Source organism: Oncorhynchus kisutch, linkage group LG25 (assembly GCF_002021735.2).
Source record: "Oncorhynchus kisutch isolate 150728-3 linkage group LG25, Okis_V2, whole genome shotgun sequence".
Taxonomy (NCBI): Eukaryota; Metazoa; Chordata; class Actinopteri; order Salmoniformes; family Salmonidae; genus Oncorhynchus; species Oncorhynchus kisutch.
In genome coordinates this window covers 34,955,956-34,979,903 of record NC_034198.2, presented here as the reverse complement: position 1 = coordinate 34,979,903, position 23,948 = coordinate 34,955,956, and the positions used below count along the sequence as shown (strand labels likewise).

Here is a 23,948-nt window from a genome sequence, read left to right as displayed (position 1 = left end):
TCCCAAAATCATGGGCATTAATATGGAGTTGGTCCCCCTTTGCTGCTATAACAGCCTCCACTCCTCTGGGAAGGCTTTCCACTAGATGTTGGAACACTGCTGCAGGGACTTGCTTCCATTCAGTCACAAGAGCATTAGTGAGGTCGGGCACTGATGTTGGGCAATCAGGCCTGGCTCGCAGTCGGGGTTCCAAATCATCCCAAAGGTGTTCGATGGTGTTGAGGTCAGGGCTTTGTGCAGACCAGTCAAGTTCTTTCACACCAATTTCGACAAAGAATTTCTGTATGGACCTTGCTTTGTGAACAGGGGCTTTGTCATGCTGAAACAGGAAAGGGCCTTCCCCAAACTGTTTCCACAAAGTTGAAGCACAAAATCGTCTAACATGTATGCTATAAGCTATAGTGTTAAGATTTCCCTTCACTGGATCTATGGGGCCTAGCCCAAACCACGAAAAACAGACCCAGACCATTATTCCTCCTACACCGAACTTTACAGTTGGCACTATGCATTCGGGCAGGTAGTGTTCTCCTGGCATACGCCAAACCCAGATTCGTCCGTCGGACTTCCATATGGTGAAGTGTGATTTGTCACTCCAGAGAAGGCGTTTCCAATGGCGGCGAGGTTTACACAAGTCCAGCCGATGCCATGCGCAATGCCAAGCAATCTTAGGCTTGTGTGTGGCTGCTCGGCCATGGAAACCCATTACACGAAGCTCCTGACGAACAGTTTTTATGCTGAAGTTGCTCACAGAGGCAGAAGTGAGTGTTGCAACCGAGGACAGACGATTATACGCGCTACGTGCTCCAGCGCTTGGTGGCTCCTAGATGTTTCCACTTCATAATAACAGCACTTACAGTTGACAGGGGCAGCTCTAGCGGAGAAGAAATGTGAGGAACAGACTTGTTGGAAAGGTGGCATCCTATGACGATGGTGCCACATTGAATGTCTCTGATCCCGCCTGTAAGGCCACTCTACTGCTAATGTTTGTCTATGGAGATTGCATGGCTGTGTGCTCGATTTCATACACCTTTCAGCAACGGGTGTGGCTGAAATAGCCGAATCCACTAATTTGAAGGGTTGTCCATATACTTTTGTAAATATAGTGTATATTCACATCCCCAAATAATTAATTAAAACACACTGTTTTGCAATGAAGGTCTACAGTAGTCTCAGGAGCACTAGGGTAGCTTCTGTCCTCTTCTAGGTATATTGACTTCAAAACAAAACCTAGGAGGCTCATGGTTGTCACCCCCTTCCATAGACTTAAACAGTAATTATGACAACTTCCAGAGGTCATTCTTCAACCTTTCAGAGCTTCTGCAGCATGAACTGACATGTTGTCCACCCAATCAAAGGATGGATCTAGTTCTGAAAGCATTAACTACAGCTAGCACTGCAGTGCATAAAATGTGGTGAGTAGTTGACTCAAAGAGCAAGAAATACAATATTTGAACAAATTAATTTCTTCCAAAATTAAGGAGCAAGTGAGAGAGCTATATTGCTATATCTTTTTTTTCTCTCTCTTAGCTAGCAAATACAGGTACCTAGTTTAGCCTACTCAAACACCTGGCTCAAAAAAGTAGAGGGGCGCTTGCTATGGCTATCCAACACTGGAACTTTTCCAAGTCAAGGTAACGTTAAGCATTTGGTTTTATGAATTTACTCTAACTGCTAAACAGCTTTCTGACTGTACTCAATGATTGCGTGTCACAAACACAATGTATCAGGTTTGATGGACGTGAACAATGCACCAAATATTTAGCCTTTTAAAAGCCAGCCTCTCCCGCGCCGTTTTTCTCTTCTCCCCAACTCCTTCCGTTAACGTGACACACATCGGTTGTGTGACAGGTCACGTGGCGGTGGAGGAGGAACGGGACCAACCGGAAGGAGGGGGAGCCGATGTTTAGTCCGATTGAACGACTAGTCTAGCTAGCCAGCATTCCTCTTCTCCCCGACGCTCCCCTAGAAAGAAGGAGCGAGCGATTTTAAAAACGAGTGTCACAAATTATAATTCAGATACAGGTTGGATTTGTATGATCAAGACAATTTGCCGTGGACTCGGCTATAAACAACAACGCGACAGAAGGCCTCGAAAATGGCCACATATACACCGCTGGATCTGAAAGAACTGGCGAGGCGTGTTTGAACGCGACGGATTCTTTTTGTTTCGGTGTGATCAGCAAACCAAACGAGTTTTGTGAATAACCAAGGCCCTGTATGGATTCTTTCTTGCTTTTTTTTTTTAATGAGGAGTGCAAGATGGCTGATGACAGCTACATTTTAATAAGGCCAGAATAGCGACGTCCTCTTTAAGTTAAGATTAGAAGGGTGTTATATATATATATATATAATTTGTTATACACATTAGATATAATATTGGATGTAAATGTTAAATCTGTGGTAGTCGTAAATATTCTTGCTTAGCCTTTATTTATGCGTTGTGCAGCGGCAGAACATAGTGATGTGACGTCTCAGATAATTGAAGCGATTTAATTAAGCTTACGAAATAAGTGGAGAGATGTTTGTTTTTTTCGAAATGTGAGTTGATAATAGTCATGATCCGTCTCTGATTAAACCAAAGGAATGAAGCCAGGACATTTTGGGTCTGGAGACGTTTTGATGGTCTGTGTTTCTGATCTGAATGCTCGCCACAGCAGCCAACATTCCAGTGTATTCTAAAAACCCTTTGTTTTGTGCGTATGAACTGGAGTCGGCTATTAAACTATGCAGTACATAGCCATCTAACGAAGTATTTGTATGATATTTTTTGATCAAGTCTTTATAGGCCAACATAGCCGAGAGGAAAGAGTATTTGGTGAGAAACGTCGAGGCCTTGTGTGCAGATATGCGATCGTTGCCTGTGGAGGCTTCATAGCTGACGACATTACACATCAAACAAATAGGCTGTTATTTTGTCGCTATCGTGAGGATCAAAGTCCGTCGCAACGTGATACAATGTTTATTGAAGGGCTAAGGACAATTGTCATATGTAACTGATTTGCAAATCCGAATAATATTTTTTAGTTAGAGCCTACTTAGAAAAAGCTGTCACGAGCATAATCATATTAATTGTGAATGCACCTAAAATAGTCTGCAGGATAGTCTGAGGACAAAAGAACAATTAATATTCTCTTCATTGGAACATCGGCGTTTTATTAACCTTGGGCAAGCTTGATCGATTTACAAATCGCTTTATTCAGGGTGTGGGTATAGGAATAAATTCGGCAACGTAATATTTTCCTTATGTTCATTGCTGGACTTCAATCGATTGAGGAACAAACAAACATAAACCGACGAGGAAGTCGAGGCTAAGTCGTCAAGCTAAAGTAAGACCTACGCAGAAGGGGAGAGGAATGGGTGAGCGTTGAAGTCTTTCATCAGCTGTATAGAAATCAATTCAAGCTTGACGGTGATGTAACCATCTAAACGGCCCTAATTTAGACCGATTCGGTGTAATGTCTGAACCGTATTGCTCGGTAGATCTCTGTGCCTTCATTGCTATCATACCGTAGCATATACGTGTAGCTATCTGGAAATACGAACAATTGAGGTGTCAGAAATAGGCATATATTACGCACAAAGTCAGACGTTTCTTGCCTAACTCGTGTGATTTAAGATAAACGGGAAGGACCTTTACGGTAAGGTAATATGCATAAGGTCAGCCCGGACTGTGTGTTGTAATCACCGAGGTGTTGTCCGGAGGCCTTTTCTGACTGCGCCTGTCGCTGTGGAATCTGCCTACCTGCTCTGCCCTACAGGATGTGCACTGCTGCCTGGATTTAAAGCAATAGCAGGGAGCTGACGGACATTCACAAGACTCACTGACAGTGTCATCAGTCGGTTGGACTAAACTGGTTGACGGTGCTTGTGATTAAAAATAACCCTTCATTGCTACGTTTTTGGCGCTTGCACAATAGACAATTATCCCTCAAGGACTAACATATTGGACTAGAGCATTTCATTATACAGTCCTCAAGACATTTGAGCTATAGTAAAGGGGCTTAGTATATGGCTATAGAGCCATAGGATTGTTATTTTTTTTCATGTGAGAAGTTTGTCGTTGTCGTGTGTCTATGTCCGCCACTCCCAACATGGCCTCCAACATGGCGACCTCCGACCTGTCCGAGACGTGGAGGAACTGTTTTGAAGAGGAGCTGATCTGCCCCATCTGCCTGCACGTCTTCTCTGAGCCCATCCAGCTGCCCTGCAAGCACAACTTCTGCCGGGGCTGCATCTCAGAGGCCTGGGCTAAAGACTCTTCCTTGGTCCGCTGCCCCGAGTGCAACCATGCCTACAGTCAGAAGCCCGCTCTGGAGAAGAACCACAAGCTGTCCAACATTGTGGACAAGTTTAACGCGTTGTCTGTAGAGAAGGCGGCCTCGCCGGTGCTGCAGTGTATTCTGTGCCGCCGCGGGCCACCGCTCCCGGCCGTGAAGGTGTGCCTACGATGTAGCGCCCCCTGTTGTCAGAGCCACGTCCAGACACACCTGCAGCAGCCCTGCTCCGCCCTGGGACACCTGCTGGTGGAGGCTGAGGCGGTCAAGGCCTGGACGTGTCCGCAGCACGACGAGTACAGACTCTACCACTGTGAGGCAGAACAGACTGCCGTGTGTCAGTACTGCTGCTTCACGCGATGTCATCCCAGTCACGGACACGGGGTCACCGACGTTGAGCTACGACGCAACGATATACGGGTACAATTAAGATCTATTATGTCTCTTACACCCTTTCCTTTCGTTAAGGACAAAGCTGCTCAAATTTGGAAAAATATTGTGTGTGTGTCAGGGCTTCCGTTAGGAAAATGTGGCACCTCACATTGGACCGGCAGCATTTTAACTTTCAGGACATTTTAAGAAATTTACCGGACCCATATGCATTGGCTAGGCTACTTTTGAAGCAAGCTAAGACATGCCTCATAATATGTAGTAAAATGTTCAGGTTTCAGATAATTTAAGTATTTGTTTTCAAAATACATACTGCCCTGCATCTCATTTCAAGGTGTTGTGTGACACGTTGAAGCCGGCCTAGTTGCCTGTACACTTGAATGGCGAATGGGAAGAGACCTTCAATTACCAGTTGAGAAATGAAAATAGCTCTTTTGAATTGTGGCCATCAACAGTTTAACACGTGATTGCATTTAGAATTGTTGTGCAATGATTGGGCTTATAAAAGCAAGTTTTTACTCCAGAGGAAATGAATGCGCTGTTGCAGCAGCTCTCGCGCTACATCGACTGGTATTTCAATCAGTGAACCGGCTAAAATGCATTATTTCGCAATGGGATTTTTCTCTTGTCCCGGCAAATTGGCCGGCGGTAATTTATCGTCTTTTTCCTTTTTTTAATCGGCCAAAAGCCGGCTATTACCGGCTAACGGGAAAACCTGGTGTGTGACGTGAGTCTATACTGAATGCATTTCTCTATTTTGATCCATTCCAACCCCCACTCATCTGTTGAGAGTGACAAACAATGTGTTGGAGGGGTGGAACAATGAGGGGTTTCAGCCAGCCTTATCTCCTCAGCACAGGTGCATCCTCGCCTGGGTACACAGGCCGGGAGAAGGGGGTGGTATGGGGGGGGGGGGGGGGGGGGGGGGGGGGAAGTGAGATTCTTCACTCCATTCTGTGGTAGAAAAGGATGACGAATGGTTGTTTATGGTTTCCTTTTTGTTTTCTTGTGAATCTCTTTATTTCCTGGTTTCTAGTAAGGAAAGCTGTGGTTGGTTTAAAAACGACAAACTATCCCCAGATTTGGGATATCAGATAGGGGCTAGTCAGTCATACAAGCTTTTCTCCTCACTCATATTGGTGACTACTTCTGGTCTCTGACTCAATAGTATGTTAGTACTCTTGTGTGTAGGTGGATGGGTGTGTTTTTGGGGAACAGCCACATTGGAATGGTTAGGAGGACATTATGTTTTGTATAACAACCTACAGTGTGAATTCCTATCCTCTGATTGTTGCTGTGACTACCATCTCCATATGTGATGAGTGACTTCGGGAACCCGGGGCCAATGCACTGATGCTTAAGTGTGTCTGGTGGAGGTGGTCGTGACGGGGGTAGAGATGCCCTGCAGCCTTCCCCCAAATCATTCCTCCCTACTGGGAGTCCTTGTGGAAAAGATGTTGAATGAGAGGGAGACCTGTTCCAATTGGACGTGTGTATAGTCAGACCCATTCCGCAAAAAGGCCCGTGGAAAAACAGAGGCCCGTTCAGATCCGGGAGTAGAAAGATCGAGCAAAAGAAACCAACTGGGCATTGCCAGCGCCATAAATAAACAAGATTTTTTGGGGGGCCAAATGATCCACAATTAAGTGTCTTTAAACTGCCTAGAACAGATATATTTTAGATCTGTAGTATATTCAAAACTTTAGCCTGTTGTATTGGTTTTTACTTTCCTGAACAATAATTGTCCACTTTTACGGTTCCGCTGTCAGAGATTTGGCCACTAAATGCATCAGGACATTGCAGGTTAGGGGTCCACTGTATGATATTAATATGACCTAAATGATATAAAGAAAGAGAGGCTTAGGCTAGCCCTAAAAGAAGCAGAGAGAAAGATTTTCGATCATAAAATTAATTATATTTTTAGATTATAGGAGTAACTCTGATAGGCCTAAAACATTCTCCATGACCTCAAGTTCTACTGTCGCTTGTACGCAATGCCTTTAAAGCGCTGCAGTAGCTAAACCTAATAATAGCCATACCAAACATTTTTATTAGTGTAATATCAAAAGCCATTGTTTATAGGGAAAGTACGAACAGGTGGCATTTAGTTCCATCTCGCCCTCGTTGGTTTTTCCTTTTCATGGTTTGAGTGCGAGTAGCCATTGGGAGTAGCCATTGGGCTACCGGTAATTCTATTATATTGCGGCAAACACAACATTAGTTGGAACATAATCTGGCCTAAGAAAATTACTTAACAGAATTAAACAAAACACATGTTGCGTATTTTTATGCACAGTCATTCTGAAAATGACTTTTTCTCACATGGCTAACTACCAGGAAGTTTGAAAAGACCGTCTGAGTGGTCAGGGAGCTTATATCCATGAGCTGACCTTGACTGACAGCTCTTTTGAAACGCCTATGTCAAACAACTTGGACGCAGAGAGCAGTGTTGTAGTCAAATCATCTCAAGCCAATTTGGTGATCAACAAAGCAACGAAGAAGAACATTGAAATTGCATTAATTATATTTATCTCCCGTTTGCCCTGTCTGTTGTGATGCGGTTCACAGCAGCACTGACGGATGTTTTGACTTGTCAACTGCGTCAGTTTTGAACGATCCTTTTGTTCCATGCTCGCTGAAGACCTAGCTAGCCAGTAACTACTTAACACCAGACAGATGAAGACCTAGCTAGCCAGTAACTACTTAACACAAGACAGATGAAGACCTAGCTAGCCAGTAACTACTTAACACCAGACAGATGAAGACCTAGCTAGCCAGTAACTACTTATTAACACCAGACAGATGAAGACCTAGCTAGCCAGTAACTACTTATTAACACCAGACAGATGAAGACCTAGCTAGCCAGTAACTAATTAACACCAGACAGATGAAGACCTAGCTAGCCAGTAACTACTTAACACCAGACAGATGAAGACCTAGCTAGCCAGTAACTACTTAACACCAGACAGATGAAGACCTAGCTAGCCAGTAACTACTTAACACCAGACAGATGAAGACCTAGCTAGCCAGTAACTACTTAACACCAGACAGATGAAGACCTAGCTAGCCAGTAACTACTTAATACCAGACAGATGAAGACCTAGCTAGCCAGTAACTACTTAACACCAGACACAGATTAAAGAGGAAACGTATGTATTTTCCATTGATAAATAGGGTAAACCTTTTATTATATTTGACACCCTACCGTCTAATTTTGGCACCAGTAGAGTAGCTATATAAACCACACCCCTCTGCAAACACTCCCTCAATGTTGGTTATAAGCAGTGTACAAGCACTGAGCATATTTCAGGCCTGCTGAGCACAAATTTGAACGTTAAAGTGATGTGCAACTTCCAGTGCACGTTTACTGTGAACACTGAGGCTGTACCCACTAAGTTAGCCACAGTAGCCTACATGGCCACTGTTAATACTATTTGATCATAATGTAGTTCTACCAGAGTGGCCTACCATCAAAAGCAATGGAGAAAATACATCCCATAACATTTTAACATGGAAATAGCTGTTCTGTCATTCAGCGTACAATAGCAGCCAATGTGTGGTGTTCAATGTAGGCCTACATTCCATGAGACTTTTGGAAAAAACGTGCAGGGCTTGACATTAACCTGTTTAACCACTTGTCCTTCAGACAAGGAGGTGACTGAAATTGTTTCATGCAAGAATAATTCAGAATAAATGCATTATTATTCCTGTACAATTTTAATTAGAGAATCAAACAAATTATGTTACCCTCTGTCTATTGGCTACTTAGCTTATTCAAGCCTGTCTCAAAATATGAAACTGCCCCTTTTAAGGCAAAAAAAAGCTCTTTGTCTGACTCGCTTTTTCAAAAAGCTCTTGTAGGAAACAGTCACTCCACTTGGGTAAGATGCGGAAGACACATTTAAGTTGAATGCATTCAGATGTACAACAGACTAGGTATTTCCCTTTCCCTATTGCTGACTACAAATGATTTATAACTGGGCTAATACCTCACAAACTAGCAAAGGATATGAACAAAATGTGCACACGTGGCTACATGCAGCTTTCGCTTTGATCTCAAAACAAGCTCATGCTGTAAGCACAGTCCAGTTCAAAGTACATGGCACAGAGCCATATATGGCAATGGTCTATTTACTTACAGGCCTCCTGTAGATCTGCTTGTTTATGCCACACAAGTCTTTGTAGAGTACGGGCTGAGTAGTGCATGTCAATGCAATAGAATCCTACTCCAATGCCTTCTGACTAGTGTTGCAAAGGGTCTGAAACTTAACGGTACATTTACAGACATTTTCAGTGGGAAGTTAAGCCCGGGGATTTAGGGAATTTTGCTTAAATTCATTAAAGTTGGCTTATAACAGGGAACCTTTTTTTGTGGGATTCACAACGCAATTCTAGGTCTTAAGGCATATTTTGGTTAAACTATCCCCAATTCAATGGAATTGCAAACCTCTGCATGCACAGTGCACTCTTCCATCACATGTACACCTGATTCTCAACATCTTGCACGCTGAGATGCTATTGAGCCCACACTACTACACTGTCTGAGCCATTTACATGCTTTCTGGTAAGTTTTGATTACAATACTGGGTGGGGGAAATATATTATATGACCTACATGATTTTTTGTTAACCTCTAGCGATGAGCAATCCCGTATCCGGGAGCGTAATCATAGCCTCAAGCTCATTACCATAACGCAATGTTTCCTATTCATGAAAATCGCAAATGAAATGAAATAAATATATTCAAACACAAGCTTAGCCTTTTGTTAACAACACTGTCATCTCAGATTTTCAAAATATGCTTTTCAACCAAAGCTACACAAGCATTTGTGTAAGAGTATTGATAGCCTAGCATAGCATTAAGCCTAGCATTCCGCAGGCAACATTTTCACAAAAACAAGAAAAGCATTCAAATAAAATCATTTATCTTTGAAGAACTTCGGATGTTTTCAATGACGAGACTCTTAGTTAGATAGCAAATGTTCATTTTTTCCTAAAATATTATTTGTGTAGACGAAATAGCTCCGTTTTGTTCATCACGTTTGGTTAAGAAAAAGCGCCAAACTTAAAACGCCAAACTTTTTTCCAAATTAGCTCCATAATATCGACAGAAACATGGCAAACGTTGTTTAGAATCAATCCTCAAGGTGTTTTTCACCTATCTATTCGATAATCTATCAGTGGTGGCAGTTGGCTTCTCATCAGAAGCAAACGGAAAAATACTGCAGCTGGAGTTTACGCAATAATTGCGACGGAGGACACCAAGCGACCACCTGGTAGATGTAGTCTCTTCTGGTCAATCTTCCAATGATATGCCTACAAATACGTCACAATGCTGTCGACACCTTGGGGAAGCGACAGAAAGCCTAAGCTCATTCGTGGCCCATTCACAGCCATATAAGGAGTCATTGGTATGAGGCGGTTTAAAAAAATGTGACACTTCCTGATTGGATTTTTAGCTGTTTTTTTTCTTTAACATCAGTTCTGTGGCACTCACAGACAATATCTTTGCAGTTTTGGAAACGTCAGAGTGTTTTCTTTCCAAAGCTGTCAATTATATGCATAGTCGAGCATCTTTTCGTGACAAAATATCTTGGTTAAAACGGGAACGTTTTTCATCCAAAAATTTAAATAGTGCCCCCTATATCCAAGAAGTTAACAAGTAAATAGTAGCCTACATCAACGTGTGTTTAAAAAAATTCTAACTTGTTAACAATTTCTGCAAGTTAGTTTTTGCAAATAGTCCGGATAACCATTTGGTTACCTGTTCAGGAGTCTTATGGCTTGGGGGTAAAAACTGTTGAGAAGCCTTTTTGTCCTAGACTTGGCACTCTGGTACAGCTTGCCATGCGGAAGTAGAGAGAACAGTCTATGACTGGGGTGGCTGGGGTCTTTGACAGTTCTTTGGGCCTTCCTCTGACACCGCCTGGTATAGAGATCATGGATGGCAGGCAGCTTGGCCCCAGTGATGTACTGGGCCGTACGCACTACCCTCTGTAGTGGCTGAGCAACTGCCATACCAGGCAGTGACGCAACCGGTCAGGATGTTCTCAATGTTGCAGCTGTAGAACCTTTTGAGGATCTCAGGACCCATGCCAAATCTTTCCTGAGGGGGAATAGGCTTTGTCATGTCATCTTTATGACGGTCTTGGTGTGTTTGGACCATTCTAGTTTGTTGCTGATGTGGACACCAAGGAACTTGAAGCTCTCAACCTGCTCCACGACAGCCCCGTCGATGAGAATGGGGGCGTGCTCGGTGCTCCTTTTCCTGTAGTCCACAATCATCTCCTTAGTCTTGGTTACGTTGAGGGAAATGTTGTTATTCTGGCACCACCCGGCCAGGTCTCTGACCTCCCTCTTGGCTGTCTCGTCGTTGTCGGTGATCAGGCCTACTACCACTGTGTCGTCTTAATGATGGTGTTGGAGTCGTGCCAGGCCATGCAGTCGTGGGTGAACAATGTTGATGACAACGATGCAGTTGCCACTTTGCTTCTTAATATACATCTACTAGCATTCTATAATTACACTATTAGCTTGTGTTTCTTAAATCTGCAAACAGCTAGTTTATCTTTTCTTAGCAAGTTGTTCCAAAATCTTGTTAGCCACTGATTGTTAGCCGCTAATCGCTAGCTAGCTAATAAATGTACTGAGTAAGAGCAAGCGTAATTAGCTACAAAGCCTGATAATACCAGTGATTGTGTTGATTTAAATCATCTTGTTTGCGCAACAGTATCTTCTAAATTAGAGGTAAACGCAAAGCAAGAATGTTAGCAACATGAAGTACGTAAGAGAACATTCAATGTAGCCAAAGCTTATAGGATCCCCTAGGAAACACCTATCAACACTTAAGTTCTTACCCTGTCACAATAGCTCCTCGCTGGCATTTTCATTTGTTGTCATGTCAAACAACACTGTATTCAAAGTGCCCACTATTGTATTCTAACTATATAATTAGAGTAGACATTCTATTTCCATGATTCCAAGTGTTTTGCTCTAAATCGTAATTAAAATTGCAACATATGTTAAAAAAAATAAGGCCCAGATTGCTTGCCCATATCGTGCAGTCCTATGTGGTAGCGTAGAAATGATCTGAACAGTATAAAACAATCAGAATGGAGAAAGACCCATTGAAATCACTTAGAATATATGTGTTGCCACCCTAGGGTCACGCACTACTCATAAAGAAAATGTAGAACTTTTATTATTAAACATAAAATACAGTTTTTTTTAAATATATATATTTTCTAGTTTTTTTCCCCTAATCTTTACAGGAAAATGCCACAGGCACTATCTGATGTGTGGAAACATTTCACTGCAGCTAATGTAGAAGGAAAATCTGTGTACATTTGCAAATACTGTGCCAAATCATATGTGAAGAATGCAACAAAGATACAGAATCATCTGGCCAAGTGCATAAAGTTCCCTCAGCGCTCACAACAAGCAACCTCTGACAAAAGTGCCTCTACTTCTATTTAAGGTGAAAATTAGTCAGAGAAATGCTGATGAATGTCTTGCTCGAGCTGTGTATGGAACTGGTTCACCTCTGATGCGCACAGGCAATGTGTATTGGAAGAGATTTCTGAATGTTATTCGCCCCGCATACACCCCTCATTACCAGACATGCTTTATCTACTCATTTGCCAGATGCAGAGTTCAACAGAGTTCAAGTGACAGTCAGGCAAATCATAGAGAAAGCAGACTGTATTGCAATCATCTCTGATGGGTGGTCGAATGTTCTTGGGCACGGAATAATTAACTAAATATCCACCTCTCAAACCGTATTCTACAAGAGCACAGACACACCGGTCTCTACATTGCAGATGAGCTGAAGACAGTCATCAATGGCCTTGGACCACAGAAGGTATTTGCACTGGTGACAGACAGTGCTGAGAACGTGATGGCTGATTGGTCTAAAGTGGAGGAGTCCTACCTTCGCATCACACCCATTGGCTGTGCTGCTCATGCATTGAATCTGCTCCTCCACGACGTCATGGCACTGAAAACAATGGTATGTGAAGGGTCATAACATAACAAGTTCTAACAGCCATCTACCTCACCTAGCAAAGTGAGAAGAATAAGAGCACCACATTGAAGCTGCCCAGCAACACATGTTGGGGTGGTGTCAGCATGTTTGACAGTCTCCCGGAGAGGAAGGAGTCTCCAAGAAATGGCCATAACACAGTCTGCCGATATGAACAGCCCCATCAAGAGGATCCTCCTGGATGATGTATTTTGGGAGAGCGTGGTAATCAGCCTGAAACACCAGAAACCTATAGCAGTAGCCATTGCATGGATTGAGGGAGACAATGCCATCCTGTCTGATGTTAAGATAATAAATCCGTACTGCCCTGCCCACTTCACTGTTGCTCCAAGCAGAGGATACTGCAGTCCTGAAATCCATCCAAAAGCATGAAGACTTCTACCTGAAGCCCATACACGCCACAGCGTACATGTTGGACCCCAAGTATGCTGGCAAGAGCATCCTGTCTGTATGAGGGCAAGGTTCTTGGCAGTCTGGCGAGTACACTTCCAAGCAAGGGCTTTGCGATGGAGATGCAATATGGCCGGTCATGCCAACATATCTCATCAGCCACCTGGTGGAAGGGACTTTGGATCTGAGGCTCTTTCCCCTGTTGCCTCCATCATCCTCCAAATCCCACCAACATCGGCCACCTCAGAGCGCAACTGGTCCTTGTTTGGGAACACAAACACCAAAGCACGCAACAGGCTGACCAGTACAAGGGTTGAAAAATTGGTGTCCATCTGGGCAAATTTGAGGCTTTTTGAGCCTGACAAAGAGCCATCTTCAACAAGGTTGGAAAGGGACCGTGAAGATGAGGCTTCAGTCTGATGTTCAAGAGGTGAACATTGAGGAGGTCCAGGGAGAAGACATGGAACCCTGAGAGGAAGACAGTCTAGAAACTAAAGCTTTTGTTGTCATTTTACAGATTGTTATGTTGCATTGAAAGTGGCTAATATTGCTTTGATTCGATCACAATTGCCACAGTAAAGGGAAACATTGATGTTGTTAACTTCTTACGGCTGAAATCCCATTAACATTATCGATTTGACAACAGCCAGTGAAATTGCAGGGCGCCATTTTCAAACAGAAATCTCATTAAATTCCTCAAACATAAAAGTATTATACACCATTTTAATAATAAACTTGTTAATCCCACCACAGTGTCCAACTTCAAAAAGGCTTTACAGCGAAAGCACACCATATAATTGTTAGGTCAGCGTCACAGAAAAACAGCCATTTTTCCAGCCAAAGTGAGGAGTCACAAAAATCAGAAATAGAGAAAATGAATCACTAACCTTTGATCTTCATCAGATGACACTCATAGGACTTCATGTTACACAATACATGTATGTTTTGTTCGATAAAGTTCATATTTATATCCAAAAATCTCAGTTTACATTGGCGCGTTATGTTCAGTAATGTTTGGCTTCCAAAACATCTGGTGATTTTGCAGAGAGCCACATCAATTTACAGAAATAATCATCATAAATGTTGATGAAAATACAAGTGTTATACATGGAATTAAAGATATACCTCTCCTTAATGCAACCGCTGTGTCAGATTTCAAAAAAGCTTTAAGGAAAAAGCACACCATGCAATAATCTGAGAACAGCGCTCAGAAACCCAAACAAGCCATACAGATACCCGCCATGTTGTAGAGTCAACAGAAGTCAGAAATAGCATTATAAATATTAACTTACCTTTGATCTTCATTGGAATGCACTCCCAGGAATCCCAGTTCCACAATAAATGTTTGTCCATATATGTCCAAATACCTCCTTTTTGTTCACAAGGTAGGCTGTATGATCACACCGGTAATAGATCCGTTTTGTATTACTTGTGAAGCACAGCTGAGTGAGCATACATTTAAATCAATCACTTTCAGCTGGACATAAACTATACGTTTTGAGTTGCAATTGACTGACACAGATAACAAGCTTGTGCAGTTCTCATCACCTCACACATTATCTTAACAGAGGATGTGTCCAGAAACACATGGCAGTTATATCGGACCAGACCCAAGTCAGAATTTAGGACCCCGGACCTGCTCAAGTCCTGGGTCGGATCTTGGAATTTCGGGTCTCTTGGACCTGTGAAGAACTCCTAGCATTCAGATCACAGACCTCCACTGTGTGTGTGAAGATGCTAAAGGAGGAGTGAATTGCCCTACTTATAACCTTTCCCCCAGGAAGTGGAATGTTCCAATTTCTCTCTTGTTTCCTCTGCTGAATCCTACATTTCAGATCCAGAGAGGATCCTAGGGAGTAAAGGCTAGAACTCTATTTGGGATTGGGAAGTCTGGGAATTCCTTATCTTGTGTTTTTGGCCTTAGTTTGGCGTCAGTTGTGCCGGCTGGCCTGGTACTCTGGTTTGGCCAATCTGAGCGTGTGTGTTGTAGCCATGCTAACGCCAGCCCAGAATAACCAGTGCCCCCCAGTTGCTCTCCCGCTCGCCTTTCTCTCCACCCTTGGGATGGGCTCGGTTATTCAAATATCCAAACTGCCGTTAATATTCGAATAGTTGTGAATATTTTTTTTTTTCAATAATCTGTTTATTTCAACAATGTCTCAATTGAAATTATCTTTGTGACATTGCCACACACAGCTATACCATGACATTTGAAATTCTTAATTCAATAAACCAACAAACTTTTGAATGTAGATTTATTGACGTGTGCCCCATATAAAGACTGTGTAGCCTACATAGGTTCATGCGTGTATCTTGTTGTTGGCACCAGTCAGAGGCTCCATGTGTAGCAACGTGACGTGGGAGATCTCTAATCAGTGTAAAATATAATTAAAATGACGGAATTAAATTGGCTAAATGAGGATTAGACTACAACGAGCAACCGACAGGTAGTCAGTTTAATCCGAATGGAGTTGTTGTAGACGAGGACAGGGAGCGCATCAAAATATCCTCAACTAGCTAACCTTAGCTTCTTTACATTGATTTGATACAGTAAATCAAATCAAATGTATTTATATAGCCCTTCGTACATCAGCTGATATCTCAAAGTGCTGTACAGAAACCCAGCCTAAAACCCCAAACAGCAAGCAATGCAGGTGTAGAAGCACGGTGGCTAGGAAAAACTCCCTAGAAAGGCCAAAACCTAGGAAGAAACCTAGAGAGGAACCAGGCTATGTGGGGTGGCCAGTCCTCTTCTGGCTGTGCCGGGTAGAGATTATAACAGAACATGGCCAATATGTTCAAATATTCATAAATGACCAGCATGGTCCAATAATAATAAGGCAGAACAGTTGAAACTGGAGCAGCAGCACAGTCAGGTGGACTGGGGACAGCAAGGAGCCATCACGTCAGGTAGTCCTGAGGCATGGTCCTAGGGCTCAGGTCCTCAGAGAGAGAGAAAGAAAGAGAGAATTAGAGAGAGCACACTTAAATTCACACAGGTCACCGAATAGGACAGGAGAAGTACTCCAGATATAACAAACTGACCCTAGCCCCCCGACACATAAACTACTGCAGCATAAATACTGGAGGCTGAGACAGGAGGGGTCAGGAGACACTGGCCCCATCCGAGGACACCCCCGGACAGGGCCAAACAGGAAGGATATAACCCCACCCACTTTTACAAAGCACAGCCCCCACACCACTAGAGGGATATCTTCAACCACCAACTTACCATCCTGAGACAAGGCCGAGTATAGCCCACAAAGATCTCCGCCACGGCACAACCCAAGGGGGGGCGCCAACCCAGACAGAGAATCCCAGTGGAAAGAGGGGAACCGGCCAGGCAGAGACAGCAAGGGCGGTTCGTTGCTCCAGAGCCTTTCCGTTCACCTTCCCTCTCCTGGGCCAGACTACACTCAATCATATGACCCACTGAAGAGATGAGTCTACAGTAAAGACTTAAAGGTTGAGACCAAGTTTGCGTCTCTTGCATGGGTAGGCAGACCATTCCATAAAAATGGAGCTCTATAGGAGAAAGCCCTGCCTCCAGCTGTTTGCTTAGAAATTCTAGGGACAATTAGGAGGCCTGCTTCTTGTGACCGTAGCGTACGTGTAGGTATGTACGGCAGGACCAAATCAGAGAGATAGGTAGGAACAAGCCCATGTAATGCTTTGTAGGTTAGCAGTACAACCTTGAAATCAACCCTTGCCTTGACAGGAAGCCAGTGTAGGGAGGCTAGCACTGGAGTAATATGATCACATTTTTTGGTTCTAGTCAGGATTCTAGCAGCCGTATTTAGCACTAACTGAAGTTTATTTGGTGCTTTATCCAGGTAGCCGGAAAGTTGAGCATTGCAGTAGTCTAACCTAGAAGTGACAAAAGCATGGATTAGTAAAGACAGCCACTGCCATATATTTGTTTTACCAGGTAAGTTGACTGAACATGTTCTCTTTTACAACAACAACCTGGAGAATACTTACAGGGAAGAGGGAGGGTGAATGAGCCAATTGGAAATGATTACATGGCCATGATGGTATGAGGGCCAGATTAGGAATTTAACCAGGACACCACCCCTACAATAAGTGCCATGGGATCCACAGAGTCAGAACACCTAATTTTAACATTTATCCAAAAGACAGCACCTTACACAGGGCAATGTCCCCAATCACTGCCTTGGGGCATTGAGATTTTTAATTTTTTTTTAGCCCAGAGGTAAGAGTGCCTCCTACCGGCCCTCCAACACCACTTCTAGCAGCATCTGGTCTCCCATCCAGGGACCAACCCTGCTTATCTTCCAAGGCAAGCCAGCAGTGGGATACAGGGTGGTATACTGCTGACAAATGGGATTATAGATTAACCTATGGCATTTATAAGTTTGTCTAACTAGCGTGAGTCAGTGGCTACTTTTTCTCTCCCTCCCATGTCAACATACCACCAGCCCCTACCCATCCCCCGCCCTGCTGCAGTGCGCACCCTCTCTCCTGAGTCGTGCAGGCTGCGCAGTAAACAGGTGTCCAAGCTTAAACAAAGGGCTCTCGAGTGGCGCAGTGGTCTAAGGCACTGCATCTCAGTGCAAGAGGCGTCACTGCAGTACCTGGTTCAAATCCAGGCTGCATCACATCCGGCTGTGTTTGGGAGTCCCATAGGGCGGTGCACAATTAGCCTAGCGTCATCCGGGGTAGGCCGTCATTGTAAATAAGAATTTGTTCTTAAATTATTTTTTTAAATAGTCCGTTATCTGACTATCCCCCCAGTTCATCCCTTCATAACTCACACACATGCAACCAGAAAATATATCTTGGTTGCCATGACAGCCCCCTTCCTCCCCTTAAATGGCATGTTTGTTAGATGGAGCCTAAATTAGCTGTCTCAGTCTGCTGGAGGCTTGGTAGTGGGCTGGTGGAGTTTGTCTTCACTCATCATATTGATTTGTTCAGAGTTATCGAACCAAACTATGAACTTACCATTTCTCGTTCTCTCCCACTTTCGCTCTCTCTGTCTCGTCGCTCTCTCCCTCCCCCTTCTCCCCTTCCCACAGCAAAATCTATTGCGGCAGCAGGAGAGGGTGGAGGAGAGAGTTCAGGACATCGATGAGCAGCTCTGTAAACTGGACTCTGACAAGTGTGTGGTGGAGGTACGTCTGATTTCTCAAACTCTCTCTCTCTGTATGTGTGTGTATCTATGATCTATATGTCATCTATCCATACACAAGAGTACCAGTCAAAAGTTTGGGACACACCTACTCATTCCATTCCATTTTTCTTTATTTTTCCTATTTTCTACATTGTGGAATAATAGCGAAGACATCAAAACTATGAAATAACACATATGGAATCTTGTAGTAACCAAAAAATTATTCAACAAATCAATATATATTTGAGATTCTTTAAAGTAGCCACCCCTTTGCCTTGATAACAGCTTGGCATGATCTCAACCAGCTCCATGAGATAGTCACCTGGAATGCATTTCAATTAACAGGTGTGCCTTTGTTAAGCTAATTTGTGGAATTTCTTTCCTTATTCGAGCTAATCAGTTGTGTTGTGACAAGGTAGGGGTGGTATACAGAAGATAGCCCTATTTGGTAAAAGACCAAGTACATATTATAGCAAGAACAGCTCAAATAAGCAAAGATAAAGGACAGTCCATCATTACTATAAGACATGAATGTCAGTCAAGAACTTTGAACGTTTCTTCAAGTGCAGTTGCAAAAACCATCAAGCGCTATGATGAAACTGGCTCTCATGAAGACCGCCAGAGGAAAGGAAGACCCAGAGTTATGGCTGCTGCAGAGGATACGTTCATTAGAGTTACCAGCCTCAGAAGTTGCAGCCCAAATAAATGCTTCCCAGAGATCAAGTAACAGTAGCCAACAAGTGCTCAGCATATATGTGGGCACTCCTTCAAGAATACTGTTGGAAAAGCATTCCTCATGAAGCTGGTTGAGAGAATTCCAGGAGTGTGCAAAGCTGACATCGAGGCAAAGGGTTGTTACTTTGAAGAATCTAAATTTTTTGGGGTTACTACGTGATTCCATATGTGTTATTTCCTAGTTTTGATGTATTCACTATTATTGTACAATGTAGAAAATAGTGAAAATAAAAACTCTTGAATGAGTAGGTGTTATAAAAATCTTGAATGAGTAGGTGTTCTAAAACTCTTGAATGAGTAGGTGTTCTAAAACTCTTGAATGAGTAGGTGTTCTAAAACTTTTCACTGGTACCGTTCCAAAATTTGGGGTCACTTAGAAATGTCCTTGTTTTTGAATGAAAATTGAAAATAAAAAAAACATTGTTAATGTTGTAATTGACTATTGTAGCTGGAAATGGCTGAATTTGTTTTATTTTTATGTTATATCTACATAGGCATACAGAGGCCCATTATCAGCAACCATTACTCCTGTGTTCCAATGGCACTTTGTTAGCTAATCCACGTTTATCCTTTTAAAAGGCTAATTAGACAACAGTTTTGCAATTATGTTAGCACAGCTGAAAACTGTTCTGATTTAAAGAAGCAATAAAACTGGCCTTCTTTAGACTAGTTAAGTATCTGGTGCATCAGCGTTTGTGGGTTCGATTACAGGCTCAAAATGGCTAGAATCAAAGAACTTTCTTCTGTAACTCGTCAGTCTATTTTTATTCTGAGAAATAATGGCTATTCCATGCGAGAAATTGCCAAGAAACTGAAGATCTCGTACAACGCTGTGTACTACTCCCATCACAGAAAACAGTGCAAACTGGCACTAACCAGTATAAAAAGAGTGGGAGGCCCCGGTGCACAACAGAGCAAGAGGACAAGTATATTAGTGTCTAGTTTGAGAAACAATTCGCCTCACAAGTCCTCGACTGGCAGCTTCTTTACCTGCGGAGGTCCTTGGCTGGCGTAGTTTCGCGTGGTCTGCGGTTGTGAGGCCATTTGGACGTACTGCCAAACTCTGTAAAATGATGGAGGCGGCTTATAGTAGATAAATGAACATTCAATTCTCTGGCAACACTCTGGTGGACATTCCTACAGTCAGCATGCCAATTGCACACACCCTCAACTTGAGAAATATGTGGCCTTTTATTGTCCCCAGCACAAGGTGCACTTGTGTAATGATCATGCTGTTTAATCAGCTTCTTGATATGCTACACCTGTCAGGTGGATGGATTATCTTGGCATGGGAGAAATGTTCAATTACAGGGATGTAAACAAATTTGTGCACATTTTTGAAAAATAAGCTTTAGTGTGTATAGAAAATTTCTGCCATCTTTTATTTAAGCTCTTGAAACACGGGAACAACACTTGACATGTTGCATTTTATATTTTAGTTCAGTATATAACCATAGAGATAATTATGTGTGTCTAACAGTATGTGTTCTCTCCTACAGGACAGAGTGTGTGAGCTGAAAGAGGAGGTGCGTGTGCAGTATCTGCGGATGCAGCACTTCTTGGAAGAAGACTTGTCCCGTACGCTGGAGGTTCTAGAGCGGGCCCGTTCTAGGTTCTGCCAGGAAAACGCAGGCCAGGTTCTAGCTTTGGGAGAACAGAGACACGAGGCCCAGAAGCTGCTCAGCTCAGTCCACACGGCCTTTGGCAAATCTGAGGAGCTGGGCTTCATGAAGAACACCAAGCCTGTCAAGATCCTCATGGAGCGGTGAGAGACAGGACCATTACAAACATGTTACTACAGATACAAAAAGGAGATGACACACTTTTCCACTGTAATCATATTAGAAGGGTCATGCTTGTTACACACATTGCAACTATAGGTACAGTAGTGGGAGGTGTGGTGAAGGAGGGGGGTGAAGTTCCAGACTCCTTATATGTTTTTATTACAGGATATGAGCAGTATCAGCAGAAATGCGCAGGTCTCATTCAAGGATTGAACTGGGATCCTCGCCACAGGGGGAATCGTATGGTCCCGGAGTCAAGAGTGTTAACCACTAATCTAGACTCCGTTCCCGCAACTATACTTTTAATGGAGCGCTAAGATACCAGGCTTGTTACATTTGTGTGTGTGTGTGTGTGTGTGTGTGTGTGTGTGTATTGCAGGTCTCAAGGGTGTGTGGGCAGTGCACTCCCTCCCTACAAGGTGGGAAGTCTCAACTCTAAGCTGTTCCTGTCAGAACTCTCCAAGAGAGAGAAGAGCCTACGGAAAACAATGGAAGGTAGGATTGAGAGAATTATCTTTACAGAACCATCACAGCCTTATCTGGTTTGTCTTAGTGGATCAAGGTAATTCTGATCCCCTCTTCTCTTTCCTCTTCCTATACCTCTCTCACCCCCCCTCCAGCCCCCCTAACCCCTCCCTCCTCATTCCTCCAGTCCGTCCCTGCGTCTCCTAGCGGCCTTGGCTCGGGGGTGGAGAAACGCAAACACTCCTCGGCGTTCCCAGAAGGCAACGGGAGCGCCGGGAAAAACACTGCTTCCGGGTTCAAGGACTCCTCATCTTCCTCCTCTAAGCAGCCCTACCAGGGCCAAAACTCCGCCCCCGGAGAGGGCCAATCCTCAAATCAGCAGCCTCTGGGTCCCTGTGGCCCCTCCCACATGAACGAAGGTGGCGGAACAGGAAGTGGAAGTGGCTCTCTGACCAATCACCATTCAGGGTCTGTGTTTGGTCCCTCCCACTTCCCCCCTGCCAGCAGTAGCTCCTCCCATTCTTCCCAGCAGGCTGTGCTCCCCCAGTATGGCGGGCGTAAGATCCTGGTTTGTACCATGGATAACTGCTACTGCTCCGGGGTACCCTCCGTGTCAGGGCACCGCGGCCACCCGCCCTACCCACGTTCAGGCTCCTTTCCCTGGGTAAGCGCCCAGGACTATCCCCATCCCCCTGGCCTAGCCTCTGGAGCTCCAGCCATGCAAGGGCTTGCTGTCAGAGACTGGATAGACGCACAGCAGACGCACCGACACACAGACTTCTATGGGCTGTATGGGCAGCCCTCCACCAAGCACTATGTCACCAGTTAACACACACATTTCTACAAGCAATTAGGTCTCCGGTTAGCACTGCGCTACTAGTTAAAACACACACACACACACACAATTAGATGCACTTACAGAGATACACGCATTCGGAACATGTATACCGCTACACACACAGAAGTACACTTCTACTGGTTATACGGACAATCCTCTGCTTAGCACCATGTTACAACTCAGACGCATTTACGCACACACCACACTCGGGGGCAGGGTTGATATATTTGTTTTCTATGTTTTCTTCGTCAGGCAGACAGACAGTGTTACTATGATGATTATATGTGTGTTTGTGCAGCAACTGTTGACGCTGAAGCATTTCGGCTCAACTAAAATGTTTTAGCGACATCTCCCTCCCTGTCGTAGTGAGATCGATTAGCCTTATAATATTGTTATTACTGTTCTGATTATTTTCTGTCTGTTGGACACGGGGTATCTGATGGATGTGTGAAGAGAAGGGTGGTTTATTACTGTTAAAGCTCTGGTTTTGTTGCAGCACTTTTGTCTCCTCTCCTTGCTGAGTTCAGGAATGTACTGTACAGCCTGAACACACACACTCATGCTTCCAGGTTCTCTTCTGTGTGTGTGTGTGGGACTCCCTCCATGCACTTTGGGGGTGTTGGGATTTCGCTCTGTGTAGAAGTTGCCCTGATCGTAGACACAGGTCTACAATCAGTTTACCCGCGCCCCCCCCCCCCCAATCCTAACCTTAAACATCATAGGGTCAAATGACAGAGACTGACCCTAGATCAGGATGTAGGGGTAACTGTAAGCCTCCTCTGTTTATAGACCTTCTCTGTTCCTTTTCTCTATGCCCATGTCACTGGAAAGGGGATCCACACCCCTTCCCTCCTGCTGTCAGGCTTCCCCTCGGATTAAATTCTTCCGTCTGAAAGACTAAGAGACTGTCTCCTTTTATTTTCTAGTTATTAATATAGGAATCATGACACGTGAGTTATTGCCATATGAGTAATAACCCCATATGAGCAGGTTTCATGTTTGTCTTAAAGCTAGTTGGCCTGGTAGACACGACTGAGGCTCTCCGAGCCTCTATATGGCCTGGGCTGGACTGGACAGACCAAACAAATCAGCTCAAGCATCCAGGGGTGTGACGGTGACGATGCGTTAATGATGTACTTCCTGCAGGGTGATGTCACGTCCTTTCAACAAGCACACAAGCTCTCTGCTTCAAGTTTGCGGCTGTAAGCATGCGGGGAAGAGTTTCATAAAGCACTCTGGAATATAAAAATAAAAAAAGATCAGTAACCATTTTAAAAAGGATGAGTGAAAGTACTGGTTGAGGGTTTTTTCATGAACTTTTTCTAAAGAGGAACTGGACTGCCTGACGTAACCATTGGTCAAAAACGCTGGAAAGGAACCATTGTTACAAGAACAGTCGACCAATATAAAAAAATAAAAAAAGGAAAACTATCTTTTTTGTAAATATTTTGTGAAATGAAAAATTAAGGACATGTCATTTGGAGGAGCGTTCCAAATAAATCAAATAATTTAATTCAGTTTTCCATTTCTTGTCATCATGGCCCAAGAGGCTTCTTACTTTTCTCTCCCATTCAGCCTTTGTATTCATATCTGTTAACTGTTTTAAGTTAATAATTCACAACTGAACTAAATGTCATGCAGTGGGTTGAAGGGAGAATCCCATAAGAATACAACCAACACCCATATGGGAAGACATCCAACTAAGCCTGTTATTTACTGGGTGTTAGTCTGAGAGTAAAACCCTGTGTTGAGAGGTAGGAGAAAAACACAGTCAAAGTTGTCCTCTTTCTCTGGTGAAGAGTCAGGGGTGGGAGCCGTGGGAGCCCCCCCCCACTCGTTCACTCAATCTCACACTCTGGAGAAAGTCCTTCTGCTCTGTCTCTGTGGAGGCTGGGTTG

General features: G+C 43.7%; 1 protein-coding gene across 1 annotated transcript; it reads left to right on the top strand.

Annotated features, from left to right (window-relative positions):
* The first annotated feature begins 1,866 nt into the window (after positions 1-1,866).
* LOC109889432 (probable E3 ubiquitin-protein ligase TRIM8) lies at positions 1,867-23,563 on the top strand. The gene is made up of 5 exons (XM_020480855.2): positions 1,867-4,694; positions 18,134-18,229; positions 20,463-20,728; positions 21,127-21,242; positions 21,368-23,563. The coding sequence occupies exons 1-5, from the start codon at positions 4,074-4,076 to the stop codon at positions 22,039-22,041; spliced, it is 1,773 nt and encodes a 590-aa protein (XP_020336444.1). The 5' UTR covers positions 1,867-4,073; the 3' UTR covers positions 22,042-23,563.
* The last annotated feature ends 385 nt before the right edge of the window (positions 23,564-23,948 follow it).

Coding starts and splice junctions, on each gene's coding strand:
- LOC109889432 (XM_020480855.2), top strand. CDS start 4,074: ATGTCCGCCACTCCCAACATGGCCTCCAACATGGCGACCTCCGACCTG. Junction 4,695..18,133: donor TACGACGCAACGATATACGG/GTACAATTAAGA, acceptor CCCTTCCCACAG/CAAAATCTATTGCGGCAGCA. Junction 18,230..20,462: donor CTGACAAGTGTGTGGTGGAG/GTACGTCTGATT, acceptor TCTCTCCTACAG/GACAGAGTGTGTGAGCTGAA.